The sequence below is a fragment of the Magnusiomyces paraingens genome (genome assembly GCF_902498895.1).
Source record: "Magnusiomyces paraingens strain CBS 517.90 genome assembly, contig: contig2, whole genome shotgun sequence".
Taxonomy (NCBI): Eukaryota; Fungi; Ascomycota; class Dipodascomycetes; order Dipodascales; family Dipodascaceae; genus Magnusiomyces; species Magnusiomyces paraingens.
The window spans coordinates 1,552,128-1,574,133 of NW_022474068.1; the positions used below are offsets into that span (position 1 = coordinate 1,552,128).

Below are 22,006 nucleotides of genomic sequence, written 5' to 3' on the forward strand. Positions count from 1 at the left end.
TGTATTATAATAGTAGGACATTTTATTCATTGCAAAACCACAGACTTCAAAACGTGCATAGCAAGGACCCGCCATAATAATCCACCAGAAGTGCCAGTTAGAAAAAACAAAAAAAAAAACCAGAAAAGAAAAGAAAAGTCCGTTTCTTCTTCCAGAAGCTTTTTTTTTGTATGTGAAATGGCCAGATGTAAAAATATACAATGGATAGTGTATGTATATGGAGGTGATCTTCCGTTGGTATTTTTTTTTTGTTTAATAATAATATCATTACCACCACCAGACTTTTCTCTTTAATAGTTATACTTCAAACACGGTATATATATATATATATATATATTATTTTTTTTTTTGAAATGATCCATTGGTATTAATTTAAAAAATGCAGTATCTAGAGGGTATAGAAATCTCTATGATTATGCTTAAATTAATGTTTAAATCTTTTCAATTTTAAAAGAGCCTTTTTTTATAGTTAGATGTTGGAGATGAGGATGAGTAGTTTAGTCAACATATATATATATATATATATATATATATACTTGTGATATCTCCCCCACAATTTCAAGGGTCTTTATTTTTTTTTATTAAACTGTAGATTTTTCCCATAACATTGAAATACGCAAACAATAAGAAACTTGTTATATCGAAGAATTTTAATTGAAATAAATAAAAAAAATATAAATATATATAGAAACTTTTATTTAATTTTTTACTAAATACATAATAAGAATTTACACAATCATATTCTACCATTTGGGCCATTTTGCCAAGAACTTCCACCAAAGCTCGCGTAGACTTTTTTTTTTTTTTTATTTTTTTTTTATTTATTTTTGATTAAATTTTCGTTGCATTTTGGTCTTCCGACGGTAGCAACAATTGCAGTGCTCTTTACTTTTTCCTTTGCCTCCCTTCTTCTTCCTCCTCCCCCCTTAAAGCTTTTTTTTTTTTAAAAAAAAAAAAATCTCTAGGCATTTAAAGATTCATCATCACCAAGCCCAGAGATTTTTTATTTATTTATAAGAAATATATATATATATATATAAAACAAGAAACATTGACTTTTTCTTGGCTAGTTATTGGCATGAATCTGATGGACATAAATAATCTCAAGAAAACTAATCATCAAATATAAACCACATAGATCGAAGATTGGTGATTATCAATAGGAAAGACAGATAGAAATAAATAATAAAGAAAGAAACAAAAAAAAAAAATAACCACTTTAGAGCAAAAAATAAAAAAAAAAAAATTAAAAACTTCAAATACAAACCAATAGGAAAGACCTGGCGTAAAACTTATCCAAGCGGATTCTTATACCAAAAATAAATAAATATAATAAATATAATAAATATATTAAATAAAAAAAATTCTATTCCGGATATCTATTACTCTTTCTTAAAAAGTCTACTATATCTCTTAGCAATATAAATAACTGGCCTTTCCCTCCCCAATAATTCTTCTTTTTTTTTCTTCTTTCTTTCTCTTTCCTTTTTTTTTTTTTCTTTATCTCTATATCAATTCAACATCTTCAACACAAACCTTTAGAGAATCAACAATTCTTCTATAACCATCCAACAATGGCTGAAGTTACTCAAGAAGGTATCAAAACATCCGGTGGCAATGCCGCCTTCCACAACTATGTCAACGATTTTGCCCATATCACCGACCCTTATGAACGTCGCCGTCTCGCTCTCGAAAAAATTGACAATGCCTCCTTTGGCTGGTATCACGTTCGCGCCATTTGTGTCGCCGGTATCGGTTTCATGACTGACTCTTTTGACATTTTCGCCATTAATATTGCTACCTCCATTTTTGTTTACGTCTACTGGGGTTACGGCACTGACCACAAGGGTAAAATGCCTTCCTCCACTCAAACTCTCATCAAGGTCTCCACTTCTGTCGGTACTGTCATTGGTCAGCTTCTCTTTGGCTGGATTGCTGATGTCGTTGGCCGTAAGAAGATTTACGGTGTTGAACTCATGATTATTATTGCTGCTACTATCGGTCAAACTATGACGGGTGAGTCAAAGGCTATTAACTTTGTTGCTGTTTTGGTATTCTGGCGTATTGTCATGGGTATTGGTATCGGTGGTGACTACCCTCTCTCTTCCATTATTACTTCTGAGTTTGCTACTACCAAGTGGAGAGGTGCTATCATGGCTGCTGTCTTTGCCAACCAAGGTTGGGGTCAGCTTCTCGGTGGTATTGTTTCTGTCATTTGCGTTGCTGGTTACAGAGATGCTCTTGAGTATGCTGAGGGTTACTCTGAGTGCGACCACAGATGCCAAAAGGCATGTGACCAGATGTGGCGTATTCTTATCGGTTTTGGTGCTGTCCCTGCCATTGCTGCTCTTTACTTTCGTCTTACCATTCCTGAAACCCCCCGTTACACTTTTGACGTTTCCCGTGATATTGAAAAGGCTGCTGCCGACTCTGGCCAATTTGTTTCAGGTGCCATTGGTAACGCTCCTGATGCTGATGTAAATGAGCTTCGCGAAACTGCTACCCACGAGGAGGAGTATGAACCCCCTAAAGCTTCTTGGAAGGACTTCTGGGCTCACTTTGGTCAATGGAAACACGGAAAGATTCTCCTTGGTACTGCCGGCTCTTGGTTTTTCCTCGATGTTGCTTACTATGGTCTCGGTCTTAACAACTCTGTCATTCTCGCCACTATTGGTTACGCCGGTCAAACCAATGTTTACAGAAACTTGCACAACATTTCCGTCGGTAACATTATCATTACCTGTGCTGGTGCCATTCCCGGTTACTGGTTCTCTGTCGCTACTCTTGATATCGTTGGTCGTAAACCTGTTCAGCTGTTAGGTTTCATTATCTTGACTATTTTGTTTTGCATTATTGGTTTTGCTTACCACAAACTTCCCAGTGGTGGTCTTTTCGCTCTTTACATTCTCTGTCAGCTTTTCTGCAACTGGGGTCCTAACACCACCACTTTCATTGTTCCTGGTGAGATTTTCCCTACTCGTTACAGATCCACTGCCCACGGTATGTCTGCTGCTTCCGGTAAGGTTGGTGCCATTATTGCCCAGTGTGTCTTGGGTCCTCTGATTAACCACAACTGTCCCAAGAAGGACAACTGTTGGCTTAACCACGTCATGGAGATTTTTGCTCTTTTCATGCTTTGCGGTATTGGTACTACTCTCCTTATCCCTGAGACTAAGCGCCAGACTCTTGAGGAACTTTGCGAGAAGCACCATGGTGAAATTGATATTGCTAAGCAGCGGTACCAGCAAGCCCAAGCCAATCTTGTTGCTTCTGATGATGGCAGCAATGAGAAGATGGTTTAAAGAAAGGGGAAAGGATAAGGAAAAAAAAAAGTTTTGATTATTTTCTGTTTCACTCTTTTTGCATATTTTTTTTAGAACTCAGTGATTGGGGATTGTTGTTTTTAATGAATGTTTTAATATAAATTTATATATAGTTTTTTTGTCTCTAATAATATTTTTTTTAAAAATAATAAAATGAAAGAATAGTATTTTGATTTTGCATATTTCCTAATTTGGAAACTAGCTTGATTACCTTAGATGCAACTCCCAGGGCACGGTCATCAACCCCAGGCTATGATAGGCAGATTTTTGAAAAATTAAAAAAATTAAAATTAAAAAAAGAAAAAAAAATGATATTTTGCCAAAATGTGTTTTTTTTTTTTCTTTCGATAAAAACACAAGATTTTATAAAAAAAAAAAACGGAGAATTCGGATCAAATGTTTATTTTTATTTATAAAAATTTTTTTTTTTTATTTTTATTTATTTATTATGCGCAAATTTATTATTATGTTGATCACCTTTCTAATAACTGATTAATGGTCTTTTGCCAAGATCATTTTTATAAAAGCCAAGTTTTATTTTTGATTTTGATTTTGATTTTGACACAAAATTAGTACCCGTTTTTCCCAATGCGCGATTTCGTCGAAGGACCAAAATAAAAAAAATTAAAATAAAAAAATAAAAAAAAAAAAATTCAAAATGATGAGATAAAAAAAAAAAATCTGATATTGAAAGAAACAATGGGCCACCCAAAAAAAAAAAATAACTAACAAACAAAAAATTCCTATGGGCTTTTTTCATATTGATGAAAAAATATTTATAAAATTTATAAAATAATAATGATTGATAATTATCAGAGTAAAAATAAAACTTTAAATTTCATTTCTTTCTGATATTCCCGTAGTATTAGTAGTACTAAAGTATTATTATTGATTGAAAGAACATCCTAGTGGAAAAGAAATAATTTATTTTTAAAATAAAAATAAAAATAAATATAAAAAAAATAAAAAAAAAGTTGAGTAAAAATTTCAAAAAGATACCAAAAGTTTAGTACATTCAATCACACACATACATTTCTTTTCAATTCCTTTAACCGTCTCGTAAAAATATCCTCGTCTAAATCCCTTATACAACAAACTACGACCCCTCCTAATACAAAAATCAAAACGTGATGGTCGGACTAATACTTGTGTTCTATAAGAAATAGAAGTTCATTATATGGCCATTACTACTCAAAAATAAAAAAAAATAAAAAAAAATTATAGTATGTGTACCCTTAACATTTTTCTTTTTCTTTTTCTTTTTCTTTTTCTCTTTTTTTTTTTTTTTTTTGTATGCCGGACTTAAATCCCAGTGGTATCTCAATAATTACTTTCGCTTGTTTCTTAATTCTCAATTATTATCAATTATACTCCAATATAAATAACAATCCAATTCTCCTTGTTTTTGCCAAAAATTTTTTTTTATTCTCTTCCTTTTTTATACTTCTTCGTATTCTATCTCTCTCTCTTCATTAGCTTTCACTAGCATATCCACCAGCAAGAGAAGTTTACAACTTATCCTCTTTCTTTCCATTCTCTCTTTAATCCCTTCTCCTTCTATTTCTTGCCTTCAATTTTAAACAATGGCTGCTGTCACTGCAGATGGCATCAAGACCGAAGGTGGTAACGCCGCCTTCCACAACTATGTCAACGATTTTGCTCACATCACCGACCCTTATGAACGTCGCCGTCTCGCTCTCGAAAAGATTGACAACGCTTCCTTTGGTTGGTACCACGTCCGTGCCATTTGTGTCGCCGGTATTGGTTTCATGACTGACTCTTACGATATTTTCGCCATTAACATCGCCACTTCCATCTTTGCCTACGTCTACTGGGGTGCCGGAACTCACTATAACGGTAAAATCCCCTCTCCTACTTCCACCCTCATCAAGGTCTCCACTTCTGTCGGTACTGTCATCGGTCAGCTCTTCTTTGGTTGGCTGGCTGATGCTGTTGGCCGTAAGAAAATTTACGGTGTTGAACTTATGATTATCATTGCTGCTACTATCGGTCAAACTATGACTGGTCACTCTCATGCTGTTGCCTTTGTTGGTGTTCTTGTATTCTGGCGTATTGTCATGGGTATTGGTATCGGTGGTGACTACCCTCTCTCTTCCATTATTACTTCTGAGTTTGCTACTACCAAGTGGAGAGGTGCCATTATGGGTGCTGTCTTTGCCAACCAAGGTTGGGGTCAGCTCATTGGTGGTATCGTTACTGTCATTTGCGTTGCTGGTTACAAACACTCTCTTGACTATGCCAACTCTGTTGCCGAATGTGACGACAGATGCCAAAAGGCCTGCGATCAAATGTGGCGTATTCTTATTGGTTTCGGTGCTGTTCCTGCCATGGGTGCCCTTTACTTCCGTCTCACTATTCCTGAAACCCCCCGTTACACTTTCGATGTTTCCAAGGATGTTGAAAAGGCTGCTGCTGATGCTGAACAGTTTACTTCTGGTGCTATTGGTGACGCTCCTAATGACCGCGTTGAGGATCTCCGTGTTGAAACTAACCATGATGAATCTTACGAACCCCCCAAAGCTTCTTGGAAGGATTTCTGGGCTCATTTCAGACAATGGAAACACGGAAGAATTCTCCTTGGTACTGCCGGCTCTTGGTTTTTCCTCGATGTTGCTTACTATGGTCTCGGTCTTAACAACTCAGTCATTCTTGGTGCTATTGGTTTCGCTGGTCAAAAGAACATTCACAAGAACTTGCACAACATTGCTGTTGGTAACATTATTCTGACCTGCGCTGGTGCCATTCCCGGTTACTGGTTCTCTGTCGCTACTCTTGATATCGTTGGTCGTAAAATCATTCAGCTTTGTGGTTTCACTATTTTGACTATTTTGTTTTGCATTATCGGTTTTGCTTACCACAGACTTCCCAGTGGTGGTCTTTTCGCTCTTTACATTCTCTGTCAGCTTTTCTGCAACTGGGGTCCTAACACCACCACTTTCATTGTTCCTGGTGAGATTTTCCCTACTCGTTACAGATCCACTGCCCACGGTATGTCTGCTGCTTCCGGTAAGGTTGGTGCCATTATTGCCCAGTGTGTCTTGGGTCCTCTGATTAACCACCAGTGTCCCAAGCAAGATAACTGTTGGCTTAACCACGTCATGGAGATTTTTGCTCTCTTCATGCTTTGCGGTATTGGTACTACTCTCCTTATTCCTGAGACTAAGCGCCAGACTCTTGAGGAACTTTGCGAGAAGTACCACGGCGAAGTCGATATTGCCAAGCAAAGATACGAGGCCAGAGTGGCCCAGGAAAATGGCCAGTCTAGCGAGGAAGAGCTCAAGGTTGTTTAAGCGAGTACTATATATCCCTCTTTGCATGTAACCATATTTTACTCACTTTCTCAACTTTCGATACACTGATGGATTATTAGTTTTAATATTTTTTTGATGTCTTTATATATATAAATTTTTGTTAGTCGTTCTTTTTGTTTATAAAAAATAAAAATCATATTTTTAAATATTTTTAATGTGTGGGGGTTGTTAGCTGGTTTGGTGGTGAAGATCAAATTTCTATATTAAACAAAAAAAACTCTAAAAATAAAAAAAAAGAAATCCCCACCAGCCAATCGGAGACACCTTTGGTGCATGCTTCTTGATAAGATTTCCAAATGTCCTTCATTCATACAACTCTCGATAATTCCCACTTCCAATTCCTAAAAATCAATGGCCGGCGCTCTTATTATTGTAAGGGCTAATCGGACAATCCGGCAACTCGAGTATCATATTAATGGCGCTTAAACTTAGAAGGAGTGGGGGTGACACAACTTAATGCTTTTAAAAATCCCATCTTTTTTTTTTTTTTTTTTTTTTTTTTTTTTTTTTTTTCAAATCCTATCTTCATCTCTAATCATAAACAAACTCAACAAATGTCTGCTGCTCTTTCTGATCTCAAACTAGCCAAGGAATACATCGGCAAGCCTGCCAATTCTCTTCCATCCCCAGCTTTTATCGTCGACAAGTCCCGTGTAGCTAATAATGTCCGCCGAATGCTGACGAAGGTCGCGGACCCGTCCATTGCCGCTGCCCTAGCAACTACGGCCAACCCGACTCGGACACTGACTTTCCGTCCACATATCAAGACTCTCAAGTCCTTGGAAGTTACACGTGCTGCACTTGGATACTCAATTAATGGACCGGCGCACGATTTGGCTGTGGCTGATCTTCCTAAGTTTGATGCAGTCGTGGCATCCACACTCGCGGAAATCCGCGGCGTAAAGGCTCTAGTCCAGGAGGGAATCCTCAAAGACATCATCTACGGTGTTCCTGTGTCTCGCTCTCACCTCCCAGAGCTTTCTGCTCTTCGCAAAGAATACTCTGCTCTTATTCCTGGATTTAATCTTTCGCTATTTGTTGACGATGTCGGTCAACTCGAGCTCATTGATACTGCAGCTATCCCAGATGATTCCCCTTGGCAAGTTGTGGTCAAGATTGATGCAGATGAGCATCGTGCAGGTGCTCGCGTGGGCACCCCAGAGTTCGAGGCTCTCATCAAAGAAATTGAATCTTCGCCATTGGCGACTCTCCGTGGATTTTATGCCCATGCAGGAATGAGCTATGATGCTTGGGATCTTGCTGCTGTTCAACAACACTTGGCTCGCGAGCTTGGTGCCGTTACCGGAGCGGCGACTTCTGCACGCACTATTTTAAAGTCAGAGTCTCACTCGTTTTTACTTTCCATTGGTGCTACTCCTACTGCCCATGCACTTTCCCACCCTGATGTTCAAGCTCTTGCTCAAACAGGTCTGCACGCTGATGATACACTAGAGTTACATGCTGGCAACTTTGTTGCACTCGATCTTCAGCAAGTCTCTACCTCACTGGCTGCTCTCGATGATGTGGCATGCTGGCTTCAGGCAGAGACTGTAGGTTATTACCCGACGCGCGGAGTATCTGGTGGCCCCGAGTATCTTTTGAATGCTGGTGTGTTGGCGTTGACCAGAGAACCCGGGCATGGTGATCCTTCAAAAGTCGAAATGGCTCGTGGGCTTGCGCGTGCACGGGTTCCTTGGGAAGCTTCTACAACAGGTTGGGTCATTTCTAGAGTTTCGCAGGAGCATGGAATTTTAGAGCGTGTCGGTCCCGTAACTGGGTCTGAGTCCGAGGCTGAACTCAAGCCATGGAAGTTGGGTGATAAGGTTGCATTGTACCCGCAACATGCGTGTATCATTGCAGCCATGCACAAGTTCTACTTTGTGGTTGATGGTGGGGATACCGTTGTTGATGTTTGGGAGCCTTGGAAGTTTTGGTAAAGACAAACAAACATTTCCACCCCGGGACACGTCCCGGTAAACTCTCATCAAATTCTCATCAAATATAAAAATCAAATATTTTCAAACACCTAAAAAAACAACCTTTTTATATAAATAATTTTCATCCTTTAAAAAAGAAAATCCCATGTAAATCATAAACTTAAAATAAACTCAAACAGCCTTATCCCTTTAGAACCATCTTTTAAAACCTTCTGCCTCCCCCTTGTTGGAGGTTATTTACACATGGACAGCATGAACAGGACACTCACCGGCGCCCTTGCGTGCAAACCAATCGAGAATACACTTTTCGTGATAGATACACAAACACTCCAAGCGGCCCACTGAGTCGCCCTCTACAAAGTCCTCAAAGCAAATGACGCATTCGCCAAGTGCTTTTGCCTCACGTGCAGAAAGCTTGTAGACAATCATACGGTTAGCACGATGCGTTTGTTCAAGGGACCCGGAGAATTCGGCTTCCTTAAGACACTCTGTAATGTGATTTTCGCGGTCCGTTTCCGTCAGCAAGGGGTCAAACCGCCTGTTGCACACAGGACACCGGTCGTCTTCATCAAGCTCGGCTACAGGAGTTGACAACGACTCGTGGTTGTGGCGACGGCTAGAGCGACGGAGTGACAGAGATGATGACGTCTGCGGAGTCCCGCTCGCAGATGTCAGTGTGGCAGCACTACTTGCGCTATCACGGTGGGATCGCGTAGTGGCTGGCAACGGTGGGAGAGCCATGTTATGTTGGTCTGAAGCAGAAGATGGGCCAGCAATGGAATCTGCGTCATTATCATTATCATTGTCATCGTCTTCTTCGTCTTCAACAGCGACAGCTGTTGATTCGACTTGGAAAATGCGTTTATGGGCACATGATGATGATTGTTGAGGTGACGTGCTTGGGCCTGCGGACGATGATGATGAGGATGGACCAGCACTGGTAGGAAGCGAGACATTTTGGTTATGATGGTTATGATGTTCTTGGGAGGTAATTGTGGCTGGGCGGTTATTAGCTGAAGTCACGGGTGCGCGGATTATACTACTTGCACTACTAGAGCGACGCAAACGGCGCGACAACGGTGCTACAATGGGTGTTGCACCTTGACTCTGAGCAGTGACAGTAGAAGAGGACCCATCTTGAGCAGCTCGTGAGCCACTACCACCAGAGCGGGACGACCGAGAAGCCGGGATATGAGCTCTGAGAGCTGAGCGGATCATTTCGAGTTCTTCCACACACTCATCGCATGTGCGGTGGGGGATGTGGGGTGTTTCGAGAAAGATCTGAGAAGGAGGGCACACAACGTATGAAGATGGCAGATACGTAGTTTTGACGGCAGAACAAGATCCACAAACGACTCTTCCGCAGCGACTATATAATACAAGAGTTGGCATGTTATCATGTATATATTTATATCTATAAAAGGTAGGTACTTACCGACAGTGGTGGCGTCGGAAAAAGAGGGTAAAGCGGTGATCACAGAGAGGACAAGCCAAGACCTGGTCGTCAGGCTGCCACTGCGGGACCCCGTCCAGGTTGATTCTATTTGCAGCAGACATGAGAGGCGACGGCGGCATCTAATATAGGGTTATATAGAAGCAGATATGGAAAGTTAAGATTTCGGATAGAGATGTTTTTTTTTTTATGGTGGAGAGGGAAAAAAAAAAAAAAGAGAATTTTAAAGAAAGAAAAAAAAAAAAATGGTGTGTGTGTGTGTGTGAATGTGTGTGAGATTTTTTTTTTCCTGCAGGTCAGCTGCTGGCGGGGTTTTTTTTTTTTTTTAGAAATCCTCAAGAGAGATAACGGCTTAACATGTCACGTGAAATATCCGCATTGGGGAAAACAGCGCACGTGCGGCTGAACTTCTCCGATAGAGCCCATTTTTTTAATGCCCTTCAAACAAAAAGACAAGACAAATCTTCAGCCAAATCAGGTCAAAAGTCCTTATTATATCTCTATTATTAATTCTTAACATCTGTTATAATTATAATTATTATATATATACCTTTCAATCTGAATCTTCCTCTCCAAGATCATCAAAGTGTGCAACCTTGCGTTTCTTGGCTGATCCTTTACGACCCTCATCTTTACTCTCACCATCACTAGCAAACAAATCATCACCATTAAGATCTTCGTCATCATCATCATCATTATCATCACCACGACCATTCTCCTCTTCTTCATCATCGTTATCTTTGCCCTCAGCAGCACGAGCCTTATCTTTAGCACGCTTCATGCGACCACCCTTGGCTTCCTTCTTCTTGATATTAGCCTCCTGGACCTTACGACGCTCTTCCTTCAACCGCTGCTTCTCCGAATGCTTCCGTTCAAGTTCCTTAACCTCAGCTGCTGTCTTCTTAATGTACTTGTGATACAAAACCTTGCCCTCAGCCATGCCCTCTTCAATTTTACGTAACTCCAGCTTTAGTCGTGGCCCCAGCTCTACAAGCTTGATTGCTCGCTTCTGAGTACCTAAACTTTCTGTAACCACCCGAGTCTTAGGCTTGGTCTCTTCAGTAGGGAACATCTCCTTGTCTGCCTGCTCATCTTCTTCTTCCTCATCCTCATGAGTTTCTTCATTGTCCTCCCCTTCCTTCTCTTGCATTGTCTCACCAGCATCCTTTGCCTTAATGCGAATCTTCTTGCGCTGCTCAATCTCCACAAGAGCATCATCTTCCACTTCAGAATCACTATTGTATCCAGTCACACTGTATGGATCAGTAATCAGCTCAGATATATCTTGAGCACGGCTCAGATTGGGTATCGCCCGATGAGTCTTGTTCTTCATATTGGCCAATCGCTTCACACCCTTAGACACATCCGCAATTTTAGTCTCAATCGCATAATGACGTAACTCAATCACATCTGTCTCTGGATCTTTGTTCAAAATCATCACACGTTTAATAGACGAAACCTTGCTATCTTGCACTGAAATAGGAGGAAACATATTCTGGAACATGGACGTTAGCAGTGCCTCCTGTGGAGCTTCCTTGCGGTCAGCAACAAACCCATTCAACACCAAAAGTGGTGGGGCAGCATACAATAGTCCAGATGGAGACTTGGGTGCTTTGACAAACTTGGTCACATCCTTGCACAGCGAGTACTCCAACACGCGAAACTGCATGGTAGGACCGCGTGGCGAACGACATATACGAAGATTCGTATTTCCCCCATCAGAAATTGAAAAAACCATCAAGTGAGAAACACCCAATGGACCTGTCATTGAGATAAAGTCACGGAGCTTGTTTGTAGATCTCTCGCGTAGCTTGATTGCTGTATGTGGCTGCATCAGCTGGCGAAAGTCCTTGACCAGCTGCGAAAGCGACGTAGTACCATGACCTCGACGCGTCAGCTTAATGACCATCGACTTGGGTGTATTGTCGACAGCATCTTCAGCATCCTCGACGTGCGTTCTCTTCTTATGTCTTCTGCGGGCCATTTTTGATTTATGTGTAACGTCTATGTGTGTGTATGTGTAGGCAAAATGTTGAAAAGAAAAGGCTGAAAAATTTTGGTTTGAATGAAGAAAAAATTTTTTTTTATCTAGAAAGGGTTAGGGTTTCATTAGGTTTTTCTTGAAAACGAAATCAACATTGAAGAATCAGTTTTAAATGGAAATAAAAGTTACTTTTATAGTACTAAACTTGATCAATATTATTTATTTACAAGTCATTTTTTTTTTTTGATATTTGTTTTTCTAGTAATCCTTTTTTTTTTTTTTTTCAATGTTCGGTTGCCACCGGGCCATATTTTGACCCGCCCTAACCCTGGTGGGTCTGGTAAACCCACATGTAAAAAATATGCTAAATAGTTTCAAAAACAAATATTTGAATGACATATTCGTTTGCCCAAGCATTAAGGTCCATGAATGCACCAGGGCTAGGGCGCACAGACACCACGGGAACTGACCAAGGAAACTGACCAAGGAAACTGACCAAGGGAACCGACCAAGGGAACTTCTTCGTGGCAACGATACAAATTTGTCAATTCACAAACTTTTAAATAAACCAATTATTTGTTGTTATTATAAAGTAAACTTTTAATTATAAAAAAGAATTGCTTTAAAACTTATCCGGAAACCTCGTCAACGACAGTTCATTTTTTTTCCCTCTCCCGACAATACAAACCGCCTCAAAGTCCCACATAAGTCACATGACTACATTATTTAATGACCATCGTGACCCTCTCCCCGCCACACACTTTTTGATCTTCCCAATCACCACTCAGAACCTCTCTTCGCCAGCTGGCAATCTCTACCAGGACTTATTCTTTTATAGCCATTCTATTTTCAAACTATTATCTCTTGTTATTTTTCTTTTTCAAAAGTCGCTTTAACTATACCTATCCTTTTCTTTTCATACTACCACTCATCCTTTATCTTTTTGTAACTCTCTAATGTTCCAGGGACTGGAGTTTGTTCCAGTCACTAAACTTTCCCAAAAATACCCTTTCTGTGACTCTTAACTAACTATCCTTTCTTTTCCTTCTAGAAATAATAACAATGTCTTTTGAAAACAATGATAGTCAAATCCTTCCTACAAATGAAAATATCTCTTTGGACCCACTTAATTCTCCAAAGACCCCACTGGCTCACATTCCCTGTGTTGCACCTGGCCAACCAACTTATTCTTCTAATGGCCCATTAACACCAATTGTCGACCAAAATCAGAGAATTATATCTAATCTTCAGCAACAACAACAACAACAACAACAACAACAACCTAAGATTTTTACCTCACCTGCATTCCCACTTTCTTCTTCTTCTTCTTCTTCTTCTGGCACTGCTCAACCTAGCACTGGACCTCCTGAGATTGATCTCAAGGCAAAGCTATTTGCAGCCTTTTTGAAGCGAGATGTGCGCCAATCCTCTGCAAAGGGTTCAAAACGAACCAATGCATCTGTATCTGTATCTGTGGCTTCATCTCCTTCTTCGGCTTCACCAGTATCTTCATCCAGCTTCTCAATTGTAAAATCCACCACTAAGCGGAAAAAGCTGGCTGTAGAAAAAGACCCTATGGCTCCTAAGGGAAAGCGTGGTAGAACAAAAAGAAAAAACTTAATAATACCATCCCCATCTCAATCCCCATCTCCACCTCCAGAAACGAACACTCTTCAATTGCATCCCTCACTTCTCACTACCAATGACACTAATAGTACCCCCCACCCTCTATCTATTTCTCACACCCCATCTTCTGATTTTAATTCAAATTTCTCTTTGAAGTTATATCCAACCTGTGTTTTTGAATCGTCTCCAGAATCAAACTCTTTAACTAATATTGATACCCATTTTAATATACCAAAATTTGACAGTGCCCCAGCTTCTCCTGAGCTATTTCCTGAATTAAAACAAAACATTGATACCCCTTCTCTTTTTACATTTGTAGAAGATTCTCAAATAAATTTGAGTTCTGCAGTTTGTTCTGATTGCTATATCCATCATGTACCTTCTGAGGCTCACTTGGATTCTACAGATTTGGTAGCTTCCGATGTACCTAATAACAACGATGCCCCTTTATCTTATGTTCAACAATACATTTTACCATATGTAGCGTCTTCTTCTAGGACTTCATGGCAATGCAATGATTGTACAGAAGAATTCAAAAAAGACTCTTTGTTTCAAACTGCTCCCTGCAGCCGCTCTTCTATAAGCTCTGCCCACTCAGATGTCCCACAGCGCATTTTAGAAAGCTATACGCTTGCAGAAAAGGCAGAGAGTTGCAGTAGCTGCCTTGCCAATCTTGAGATACAGATTGACGCCTTTTCCAGTTCTGTTACTTCAAGCCAACAATTTATTGAATTTGAAAAAGTGGAGAGAGACTTGCCAGTCTTTAAAAGCATGTATTCAAGTAACTTGTTTGACTTAGAAACAATGCCAAAACTTCACCAACAATATTCGCAACCTTCACCATCTCCAACCCCATCTCCTAACGATGACTACAATTTATACCACCTTGACATTTTCCCTTGCGCGGAAACATACCACGAAAAACTAATTATCCAATCTGACGATGTTATTGGTACTGATATTGATACTGATAGAGATGTAATGCCGTTTCACGCAAGAACCCATGAACCAACATTGATACCAACAACCGATTGCCTTTATAGCAACTCGAGTTTTTATTTACATTAAACTAGGGAAAAAAAATATTAAAGAAAAAAAATAGAAAGCATGTGAAGGATCAGAATATTAAAAACACCAATAAAAAAACAAAGAAGACAGTTGGAAATTTATTACTATTATTTGATGATTTATCTATATGTAAGAGAAAAAAGATATGTAGAAAGTATGAATGAATTAACGCATTTATTTAAAACAGTAACAAAATAAACGAAAGAAGAAAAGTATAAATTAAGAATTTTTTTTTAAACAGATTACCGAGAATTGAAATGGACTTCCTATTTGGGACGTATTTTGTTTCAGAAGGCTTAGTGGGCACAAATTGAAGAACTTAACTGGGTAAACTAGGACCTTAAAAGAAGATTGTTTCACTAGAAACGATAACGATAACAAAAAATTAAAGGTAAAAATAAAAGAGAACGAATTTAATGAATCATGTTTATTTGGCGGATTCTATTAAAGTATGATGAAATGTTCAACTTTAACATAATCAAAGTTTGCGTATTTATCGCTTGAAAAAGAAAATCTTTTTTAATGACCCGTAAACAAACGGCAATCAATTATACCCTCAAAGCAATACTGTCATTTAGATGGAACGTCTACCTCCTTTTTAAGGGTTTTTCAAATCATGTCTTGAAGTGCCATTATTTTTTCCAAAACAAATTAACCTATTGCTCTCCTTTTTTTCTCATCTCAATTAACCAGGAAAAAAGTGGAGTATCTAAGAAACTTGATAATCTGTAAAGCTTATAAAGGGAAAATAAAAATGATGAAAAAAAAGTGGAGAGGATACGACATTATTCATACCGTCAAGATAAATGACAAAAAAAGAAATGGAGACAGGAAAATGTGTACGGAACTAAGGATCAATAACGTCTGTCGAAGAAAAATAACACTTGATTGGTCTTTTATGATTCATTGATAAATGTCGCTTTAAAAAAATTATAAATCCAAATCCTTAAATGGCTGAATTTTTTACTTTTTTCGTCATCAATTTAGCCTCCACCCTAGTCCTATATAGACAAATAAAAAAGAGGAAGGGAAATAGAAACCAGCATTAATCGATAATAAGAACTTGATACCAATTGGACGATTGGGACTTTTTCAATGACGTCGAAGTAAAGTTTGCTTGTGTGGGGAAAAGTGAGCAAGGAAAAAAGTATTAAAGGAAGATCTATAAATGAAAATTACCTAGTGTGGATTAAACTTCTGTAGTAATGAATATTCAAAAAATGCACATGAAAAAAAAAGAAGTTGAAGATTCAGCTTTTTTTTGTTATCTTTGATTTACTTGGAATCACCAAAATAAAAGGTCCATAAATGAAAGAACTATTTTGTTTCTTTTATTTAACAAATTTTAAAAATTATGCCCACTTGTGTTTACTTGAGAAGAATGAATCTAATCAATTGACCCTGGTTGCAAGCTTTTTTTAAAAATATAAAAAGACAACGATTTTCCTTGAAAATTCCTTCTTTTCTTTAATCCAATATTCTACATTTTCAAAGTTCATTAGCTACTTTTTCTTCAAGAAACACATTTTATTCAAACTCAACTCAATTAACAATGGTCGCCATCAACAAACTTTCTCTCTTGAACTCTTTGGTTCTTTCTGTCTCTGCCTCTCCTATTGGCAATCCAGAAGCTGTTGCTGTTGCTGTTGCTTTACCTAATGGTGATTCCAATGACATTACTGGCTCTACAGTAATTATCAAACGCGAAAGCGTGTCTGGTGTTGCTGATTTGATCGATAGTCTTGTCAAGTTCCTTTTGGCTACACTCGGTAATCTCCCCAGTCTTGATCTGGCTAGTGAGTCTAAAGATTTTGCCAATCTTTTGGTCATTGTCAATAAGGACTTACTTCAAATTGAAAATGACCTCAAGAGCTTTGGCCTTACTTCAGGTCTCGGCACTTTGCTCCAGTCTACCTTTATTAGTACTGGCCTTCAATTTCTTGTTTTGACCTTGTCCACGTTTGTGGCCAACCTTGTTTCTAAGCTTGCTACTGGCCATAGTATTGACCCTGATGTTGCAGCCCAACTTAGCCAGCTCAAGTCCCAGATTGCCGGGCTCAAGACTCAGCTCCAAACTTTTGGTCTTTTGGGTACTCTTGATTCTGCTGTGGCTTCTATTGTCCACTGTCTTGAGGGGCTTCTTTCTTAAAATGGTAGTCATTTTTCATATGATTCTTCAAAATAAGTTTTTTTATAGTGGTGTTTTTTATAAGGGATTTTAATTTAATGGTATTTGATTTGAAGTTTTTTTTTTTTTTTTTAATTTATTTACAAGTCATATATACAATAAAAAGGCCCGTGTCGATAACGGAATGCGTACTAAAAAAAAGTCATTCTATTCATTAATCAAAAGGATTGGTTGTGGTTTTTAATACCTCTTATTTTTTTTTCCATTTAGTTTTATTTAACCTCTCTCAATACCAGTCTCAGGATCGCGCATCGAGTCGGGACTTTCGGACTCACCGTACTCAATGTACTCCTGAATCTTCTGAAGGTATAGCTTGCCATCCACAGCAGCACGCTTGTAACCCTGATAGGTGTTTTTTGTGAGAGGAGAAGTAGCGCAGACAAAAGGTTTCAGCTATTGAATGTTAGTCCAAAAATTTACTAGAATAAAAACAATAAAAAACTCAACATACATCAGTGCTAGAAAGACCAGCGGGAGTGACATAAGTGCGGACGCGGTCCCAGTAGATGGTGTAGCGACCAGTAGCTGTGTGGTTACCAATGCCGGAAGATCGCGTACCCTTGTAGAAGTTCTTGTTGCCCTGCTTTGTGGTAAGAGGATGTCTCTTAGAACCAGTCTTGGTAGTACCGTAGAACAGAGTGCCGTCCTTGTAGGTTTTCCATGGTCGGAGCAGGAAATTAATCTGAGAGGGTTTCATTGTGTGATCTGTGTGGTTGGATAACTGGGCTGGTTAGCTGGCTGGTTGGCTGGCTGGTTGGCTGGCTGGTGGTGGTGGTGATGTGTAAAATTTTTTAAAAATAAGTATTGAGTTTCAAAATTATTGGTGGTGGCAGGTGGAGGTGAAAAATAATACAAAATGTCACAAATCACATGATATTTAATTACAATAAATCATGTGATCTCGCTTATTACTGCATTAGGCGCAAGAAGTTTCTCCGCTTGTTGTCAACCACTTCTGTTTTTTGTAATTTTTTTTTGCCCTTGAAAAGCCGAAATCTGACAAAAAGCCCGGATGTCCATTTTAGTTTATTTCTCATTCCAGCATGTCAGCCAGCTGAACCCACCAGTCAATTTTTTTTTCTTTTTTAAACTGCACTTAAACCTTTGGTTCACTGATCTCCTTTTTTTTTTTTTTTATTTGGATGAGATAAAGTTCCTTGCGGTGCTTTGCTGAAAAACGACTTTGATAGATTGACAAAAAGCGTACTCTGCCCAGTCGTTTTTTTTCCTCAAATTACTCCTAATTTAAACTTCCGTGCCTTATTCCACACCTTAAATTTCTTCTTTGCCATTCGACTTTGCCTCTTTCTTTCAAAAATGTCGACAAATAACCGCATCCTTCTTATCGATTCTTACGACTCATTTACCCTCAATCTCGCTGCTCTCATCCGTAGAGTCACAGGTGCTGAAGTTGTCACAATTCATAATGACTCTGTTGCTCCTGACATTCTTATCTCAAAATACCTCCCCTTTTTTGATGCAGTCGTGATCGGACCGGGACCAGGTCATCCAGCAAACCCCGCCGATGCTGGTGTTCTTCCTTACATGTGGAAGCTTTCTGATGTTGACTCAGGTCTTTTACCTATTTTTGGAGTGTGTCTTGGTTTCCAGAGTCTTGTTTTGGCAGCTGGTGGTGATGTGGTGCGTCTTCCGGAACCCAAACATGGCCAAGTTGCCATGATTGAACATGATGGGAATGACATCTTCACAGGAATTGAAGGACCTTTTGAAAGTGTACGTTACCACTCGTTGCATGGCAAACTGTTGCAGGCTGACGACTGTGATAATACCATAGAGCCACTTGCATGGACAGATGACCCTCATACCACTTACAAGGTTTTGATGGCGGGAAAGCATACTCAGAAACCTTTCTGGGGCGTTCAATATCATCCAGAATCTATCTGCTCGACTCATGGCGACACTGTTATTAAAAACTTTTGGGAACAAGCTAAAGAGTGGTCGGCGGCCAATGGCAGACGCACAAAAAGTACTGACTCAGGAAACGACTATCAAGAGCTTAATAATTTGTACAGCATCAAGCCCCAGGCGTTCCCGAAAGAAATTAATCAGGTTCAGAATAATTTTTACGATATTGCATACACAAGTTTGGATTTACCTTCTATTCCTATGGACTATGCGGCAGTGCTGATTGGCGAGGCTCTCCATAAGAACAACCAAGATTTCACTTTACTGAATTCTGCTGCATTTCCAGGTCGATGGGGTGTCATTGGCCTGCTTGAAGATAATGAGACTGTTTGTATCAAGCACTACAATGAGTACTTCCCTGAGTACGTTTTTTTGAGTAAATGGAATGGCTCTGAGCAAAAAATTAAGCTGAGCGACACCAAGACTGGCATCTGGGGGTTTCTGTCAAACTACATGGCTCCCAAAGTTCAAAAGTACAAGGATGCCATTAACGTGGATGACAATTGCGAAAATATACCTGGAAAGGCGCCTCCTGGTGCTACATTTTGTGGCGGATTGACTGGCTACCTCTCATATGAGGCTCCCCAAGACCTCGAATCTTACCCATCCCGTGCAACCCTAGAGCCAATTGTCAAGGGAGACAATCGGCCATACCCTGATGTGAATTTGGTAGATATTGAACGGATGATCCTTCTTGACTCGGCGGAAAAACGGGCTTACGTTTTATCGCTCAAAGAACGCGATGGCGTCAAATCGCCATGGTTTAAGGAAACTGAGGAGTTGATACGTGTGGCTTTGACTCAAGAAACCCTAAACATTCCAGACACGTGCGCCGCATATTTTGGTCCTCAAGAGACAGTAAGTGTCCAAATGCCTGATAAGGAAAAATATATCAATCGCATTTTGGAGGCACAGGAAGAACTTCGTGCGGGCAATTCATATGAACTGTGTATGACTGGGCAAACTACCATTACACTCCCGAAAGCAGTGCATCCATGGGACTTGTATAAGGTACTATACAAACGCAATCCTGCACCATATTCTTGCCTAATGGATCTTCCTGGTGCTACTCTTGTGGGCTCATCACCTGAGAGATTCATGAGCTGGTCTGCGCGCACAGGCCGCTGTGAGTTTCGACCTATTAAAGGTACCGTTAAAAAGTCTGACAGTATGACTTATGAAAAAGCGTCTGCTATTCTCAACACTCCCAAAGAGCGGGGTGAAAACTTGATGATTGTTGACTTGATTCGACACGACTTAAATGCATTATTAGACGCCGTGCGTGTTGAAAAGCTTATGGGCGTGGAAGAGTACAAGACCGTGTACCAACTCGTTTCAGTGATTTGTGGTGACCTAGCCGATAAAGGCGACGATTCTGCATATTCTGGGTTTGACGTACTAATACACTCATTGCCTCCAGGATCAATGACAGGAGCCCCCAAGATCCGGTCTGTGGAAATCTTGCGAGACTTAGAAGATCGCATGCCTCGTGGAATTTACTCTGGTGTCAGTGGATACTGGAGTGTTTTGGATGAAGGCGACTGGAGCGTAGTGATTCGTTCCGCGTTTCAGTACAAGGGCGAAGGCGAAAATGTTTGGCGGATTGGTGCTGGCGGTGCCATTACAATTCTTAGTGATCCTGAGGACGAATGGCACGAGATGAGCATTAAATTAGAGAGTGCTCTCCAAGCTTTTGAATAGAACCAGTATGGTAATTGTAATATAGGGTTTGAACTAATAGATTGTATATATATATAAGTTATATTCTAAATTAAAATTACAAACAACTCATTAAAAAAAGGGTACAAAATAAAACATCATTAATCATCAATCGTAACATCGTCTACAAGAAGTATTCCACGGGTTGTGGCTGCAGTACGGCCGCAACTTCTGGATCATTTGCGTCGTGCTCACTCTCAAGTAGTTTAAGGGAAACGTCATTTTCAGGGGCGGCACTGAAGACGTTAAAAAAGCGCTCGCCATTAGAGCTGACCTCGAGCACCGACGCGAGGTTGCCGCAGCGGTAGCAGTAGTTTGGAGCAGACCACACCGTAGACAGTCTGTCGTCAAAAACTACTTCGTATCCGCCTTGACACAGTTGGTGTGCACGTAGAATGTGGGACATATTGTTGCGGGACAGGAATTTTTTGACAATATCAATGCCAAAAGTGTATCCAGCGCCGCGCGGGGAAAGTGAGAAGTCTGTTTTGGTTGTATCGGGGTCCGACCACACCAAGTCGGCCATAGGACCTTCATGGGGGATTTCTTTGAAGCGGTCAATAATCTTGATCTGATCAATGGAGTGGATTGTGGGCGAAAGACCACCGTGGACACAGAAAATGGAGTTGTCAATAACGACTGAAAGTGTCAGGAAGTCGAACATGTCAGTGAAGTGAGTCCATACTGCAGGCGAGCCGTATTTGCGAACACACTCTGAGTAGAATCCGTAAGTATGAGTGATGCCGCGAGACTCGTGATTTCCGCGAACCAAGTATATGCGGGTGGGGTAACGCAGCTTGAGACAAACGAGCAAAGAGATTGTTTCTACAGAGAAAAGGCCCCGGTCAACATAGTCACCGAGGAAAAGATAGTTTGTGTCAGGGCAGTAGCCTCCAATACGGAAAATCTCGAGAAGATCGTAAAACTGGCCGTGAATATCTCCAACAACTGTAACAGGGGCAGATATATGGATGACATTTGACTCTTTAATGAAGAGCTCTTTGATTTTGGAGCACAGCGCCTCAATAGTCATCTCCGGTAGAAGCTCGCGCCGGTAAAGGCGTTCAATGCATTCATCAAGGTCGGAAAAGGCTAAATTAGTTAGAGAGATCAATGTGAATTCAGGTTAAAACATTCTGACATACAAACTAGGCCGGTCATGGTGCTAATGAACGCGATACGTTGTGGATGAGATTTTGGAGGTTTTTAAAAAACAAATAAAAAAAGGTGGCAAGAAAATAAGTAATAAGTGATAAGTGATAAAAAACAAGTTATATTAATTAATTTCAAAGTCTTAAGTATTTATATCCCCAAATTTTTAGTCTGTGGCTGCCTCGCGTGGCTGCTCAACAAACAAACTACCAAACAGACAAAAAAAACACTTTGAATTTAAACTGCCGTTTTTCTTTCTTCTCTCAAGCCTTTATCCTTCCTTAGAAATCACCGTCGT

The 22,006-nt window shown here is 39.8% G+C and overlaps 10 protein-coding genes across 10 annotated transcripts; 6 read left to right on the top strand and 4 right to left on the bottom strand.

The window, feature by feature from the left end:
• Positions 1-1,574: 1,574 nt before the first annotated feature.
• SAPINGB_P002225 (uncharacterized protein) lies at positions 1,575-3,302 on the top strand (the record flags this gene model as incomplete). Its single annotated transcript, XM_031996944.1, has 1 exon — positions 1,575-3,302. One exon carries the CDS (start codon positions 1,575-1,577, stop codon positions 3,300-3,302), a length of 1,728 nt encoding a protein of 575 aa, XP_031852835.1.
• A 1,604-nt stretch (positions 3,303-4,906) lies between these two features.
• Positions 4,907-6,634, top strand: SAPINGB_P002226 (uncharacterized protein; the record flags this gene model as incomplete). Its single annotated transcript, XM_031996945.1, has 1 exon — positions 4,907-6,634. The coding sequence occupies one exon, from the start codon at positions 4,907-4,909 to the stop codon at positions 6,632-6,634; it is 1,728 nt and encodes a 575-aa protein (XP_031852836.1).
• A 575-nt stretch (positions 6,635-7,209) lies between these two features.
• Positions 7,210-8,592, top strand: SAPINGB_P002227 (uncharacterized protein; the record flags this gene model as incomplete). Its single annotated transcript, XM_031996946.1, has 1 exon — positions 7,210-8,592. The coding sequence occupies one exon, from the start codon at positions 7,210-7,212 to the stop codon at positions 8,590-8,592; it is 1,383 nt and encodes a 460-aa protein (XP_031852837.1).
• Positions 8,593-8,829: 237 nt separating this feature from the next.
• SAPINGB_P002228 (uncharacterized protein) lies at positions 8,830-10,167 on the bottom strand (the record flags this gene model as incomplete). Its single annotated transcript, XM_031996947.1, has 2 exons — positions 8,830-9,961; positions 10,028-10,167. 2 exons carry the CDS (start codon positions 10,165-10,167, stop codon positions 8,830-8,832), a joined length of 1,272 nt encoding a protein of 423 aa, XP_031852838.1.
• Positions 10,168-10,598: 431 nt separating this feature from the next.
• SAPINGB_P002229 (uncharacterized protein) lies at positions 10,599-12,029 on the bottom strand (the record flags this gene model as incomplete). The annotated part of the gene is made up of 1 exon (XM_031996948.1): positions 10,599-12,029. The coding sequence occupies one exon, from the start codon at positions 12,027-12,029 to the stop codon at positions 10,599-10,601; it is 1,431 nt and encodes a 476-aa protein (XP_031852839.1).
• Positions 12,030-13,091: 1,062 nt separating this feature from the next.
• SAPINGB_P002230 (uncharacterized protein) lies at positions 13,092-14,723 on the top strand (the record flags this gene model as incomplete). The annotated part of the gene is made up of 1 exon (XM_031996949.1): positions 13,092-14,723. One exon carries the CDS (start codon positions 13,092-13,094, stop codon positions 14,721-14,723), a length of 1,632 nt encoding a protein of 543 aa, XP_031852840.1.
• A 1,552-nt stretch (positions 14,724-16,275) lies between these two features.
• SAPINGB_P002231 (uncharacterized protein) lies at positions 16,276-16,872 on the top strand (the record flags this gene model as incomplete). Its single annotated transcript, XM_031996950.1, has 1 exon — positions 16,276-16,872. One exon carries the CDS (start codon positions 16,276-16,278, stop codon positions 16,870-16,872), a length of 597 nt encoding a protein of 198 aa, XP_031852841.1.
• Positions 16,873-17,127: 255 nt separating this feature from the next.
• On the bottom strand, positions 17,128-17,608 carry SAPINGB_P002232 (mitochondrial 54S ribosomal protein mL41; the record flags this gene model as incomplete). The annotated part of the gene is made up of 2 exons (XM_031996951.1): positions 17,128-17,304; positions 17,363-17,608. 2 exons carry the CDS (start codon positions 17,606-17,608, stop codon positions 17,128-17,130), a joined length of 423 nt encoding a protein of 140 aa, XP_031852842.1.
• A 620-nt stretch (positions 17,609-18,228) lies between these two features.
• On the top strand, positions 18,229-20,538 carry SAPINGB_P002233 (uncharacterized protein; the record flags this gene model as incomplete). Its single annotated transcript, XM_031996952.1, has 1 exon — positions 18,229-20,538. The coding sequence occupies one exon, from the start codon at positions 18,229-18,231 to the stop codon at positions 20,536-20,538; it is 2,310 nt and encodes a 769-aa protein (XP_031852843.1).
• A 142-nt stretch (positions 20,539-20,680) lies between these two features.
• SAPINGB_P002234 (uncharacterized protein) lies at positions 20,681-21,717 on the bottom strand (the record flags this gene model as incomplete). The annotated part of the gene is made up of 2 exons (XM_031996953.1): positions 20,681-21,648; positions 21,702-21,717. 2 exons carry the CDS (start codon positions 21,715-21,717, stop codon positions 20,681-20,683), a joined length of 984 nt encoding a protein of 327 aa, XP_031852844.1.
• Between the last annotated feature and the right edge of the window lie 289 nt (positions 21,718-22,006).